This window comes from Cydia splendana, chromosome 5 (genome assembly GCF_910591565.1).
Source record: "Cydia splendana chromosome 5, ilCydSple1.2, whole genome shotgun sequence".
Lineage (NCBI taxonomy): Eukaryota > Metazoa > Arthropoda > Insecta > Lepidoptera > Tortricidae > Cydia > Cydia splendana.
In genome coordinates this window covers 3,152,309-3,154,784 of record NC_085964.1, presented here as the reverse complement: position 1 = coordinate 3,154,784, position 2,476 = coordinate 3,152,309, and the positions used below count along the sequence as shown (strand labels likewise).

General features: G+C 37.8%; 1 protein-coding gene across 1 annotated transcript; it reads left to right on the top strand.

Moving 5' to 3' along the window:
• The first annotated feature begins 295 nt into the window (after window positions 1-295).
• LOC134790461 (autotransporter adhesin BpaC-like) lies at window positions 296-1,171 on the top strand. Its single transcript, XM_063761270.1, has 2 exons — window positions 296-432; window positions 705-1,171. Exons 1-2 carry the CDS (start codon window positions 375-377, stop codon window positions 1,136-1,138), a joined length of 492 nt encoding a protein of 163 aa, XP_063617340.1. The 5' UTR covers window positions 296-374; the 3' UTR covers window positions 1,139-1,171.
• Window positions 1,172-2,476: the final 1,305 nt, after the last annotated feature.

Sequence of the window (2,476 nt, the reverse complement as noted above, 5' to 3'; positions counted from 1 at the left end):
CCTAAAAATCGTTACAAACATCTTGAAGGTTCAACATTCTCAACAAAGTGCATCTTGTTTCGCTATCGGGGCGAATTGGGCAAATTCAACTTCTGTAAATTGAGAAATTTTTAGTCTGTAATGATACGTAAAATTTAAACTCCATCTTTAGACGAAATTTCCTATTGACTGCTGTAAGTATATGTTTCCTAAGACAAGTTTAGAAACTTAGTCTAAAAATTCCGAAATGAAAACTTTCACTAACTCAATACTCAACTTTCCCCACTCTACCCTAATCGATCACTGGTCATTAAAATTTGATTATTAACACTGAGTTTCTTGATAATTTGAAATATCTGCAGAACGTTCGTCGATAACATCTATACTAAAGAAATATGAAGAAATTTCACTGTTTTATTTTTCTTACGTGTGTTATTTTAAAAGTATTAGCAGGTATGAAAGTTTTGATATCAAATTAAGCTCAAATAAAAATTGAAAGTTTTAGAATGTGAGCTAATTAAAATATTATTTACAATATAATGTTATAAATATCCAGAGAGGAAAATGGGAACAATATTTGTATGGTGAAGCAGTAATTCCCTTTCCGCTTTATCTATTTTGCGGCTAGGTTGAATGTGTTAAGTCGGGATTCCACCATACCGCATACTGGTGGGATCCCGCCTTTAAGATTGTTCCCATATATTCATTAATTACTTATTCCACAGTACCACCTTCCGTATGTCGCGCTGACTTCCGTTGGGACGACTGCGGCAAGCCTCCCAAGCCGGTCATGTACTACTGGAAGCAGGGCTCCCGCTGCGAAATTGGCATCTGGAAAGGCTGCGTGCCCAACCCGAACATGTTCGCCGACGAATACGAATGCATCAACACCTGCGTATTCGTCGACAAACCTTCTGTACGAACTGAGAGCGAGGAACCAGAAACGGAAACTACTACAACTGTGGATAACAGCACTGATGTTACTGAAGCTACTGGTGAAACTAGTGATGCCACTGAAGCTACTGGTGAAACTAGTGATGCCACTGAAGCTACTAGTGAAACCGAAGCTAGTACTGCTGAAGGTGGTAACGGAACTGAAGGCAATGATACAACGGCCACTGGAAATGATACTAATACTACTAATACTACTACTACTTAAATGCAACACTTAAAATTGTATTATTCTACCGATCATGATTATTTTATTGCCGATATTCATTGAAGATCCCTTAATCCATTTAGAACCCTCAATACTGAAACAAATTCTAATATCAAAGCATGTAAGAGAAACACGTAACAACGGACACAAAGAAGCGCTAAACTACGAATGATTTACGAGCAAGCAACATAGTAGCAGGTAGCTTACAAATCTTTCAGGAAATGGAGACATTTTATTTTATGGCCAACCATCTCGGGCATTATTTTTGAGCTTGCGCGTTTTGCTGCTAAAGAGTTGAGTTATGAACTATAGTCTGTCAAGTAAAGTATGTCAGTAGCAATGTACAGCAAAGTGAAGTAGGGCAACACTCAAAGAGCAGTATTGCACTAAGAAAAGCAGCAATGTACATGTACATCGAACCAAAACATGTAATTATCATAACCTCAAATTTTACAAATATTTACGATCAACGAGCATGATCGTACATTGTAGGCACCTTGACTTTGCTTAAGTTCATGCACAATCTTATTTAATATATTGGTATTAATGGTGACAATATAATTTTTTCTTGAAACAGCAACGATGCAGAATTTAAACAAACAAGATGGTTGTCATTCACGATCCACATTCCAAAACACAGATGACACGCGATTTTGGAATAATTCGAAAACAGTGCTACTAACCCGCGATTTTTCAAATTTGCCGCCTTTTGCTACTGACAAGATTTGCTTGACCAAGTATATACAGGGTGGAACGTCACGAAATACCTTCCCGGAAATATAGCGTCGTTTAAGTGATATAGAATAGATTAGTAAGGGCCAGAATCATGAATTAAATAAAAATTAAAAATAACAAATTCACTACTTTTTAACTGTAGTGATAACCCTATACAATAGTGTGGTTAGATTAAAGCATGATTACATTTAATCATGCTGCCGGGAAAACTCGGCGACTTCGAGCAACACCGGCTTCCGACACATCGGAAGGGAGGGGCCCAAGCGATATCTTACCGTATCGTAGCGTAATCTTTCTGCCATTTTTAGCAGGGGGAAAGGTGCACACAGTCGCACTTCTCACACACTTACATACAAAATCCAATCTGTAATGACGACACAAATACATAGAAAATGACACACGTCAAAGACAAATCTTGCAAACCTCGATCTCTTTTTGTGTACGGATGAGTCACAAGTGTCACAACACGCACACTAACACATTTTCGTCTAAGTATTTTATTGTATTCTGACAGATGAGAAGTCGGATTTGTCGCTCGACCGATCCGCAATTTGTACTGGGCGAGCAAAATCGATAAATCCAACAATTACATGAGACTAAAAT

Coding starts and splice junctions, on each gene's coding strand:
- LOC134790461 (XM_063761270.1), top strand. CDS start 375: ATGAAGAAATTTCACTGTTTTATTTTTCTTACGTGTGTTATTTTAAAA. Junction 433..704: donor TATTTTAAAAGTATTAGCAG/GTATGAAAGTTT, acceptor CTTATTCCACAG/TACCACCTTCCGTATGTCGC.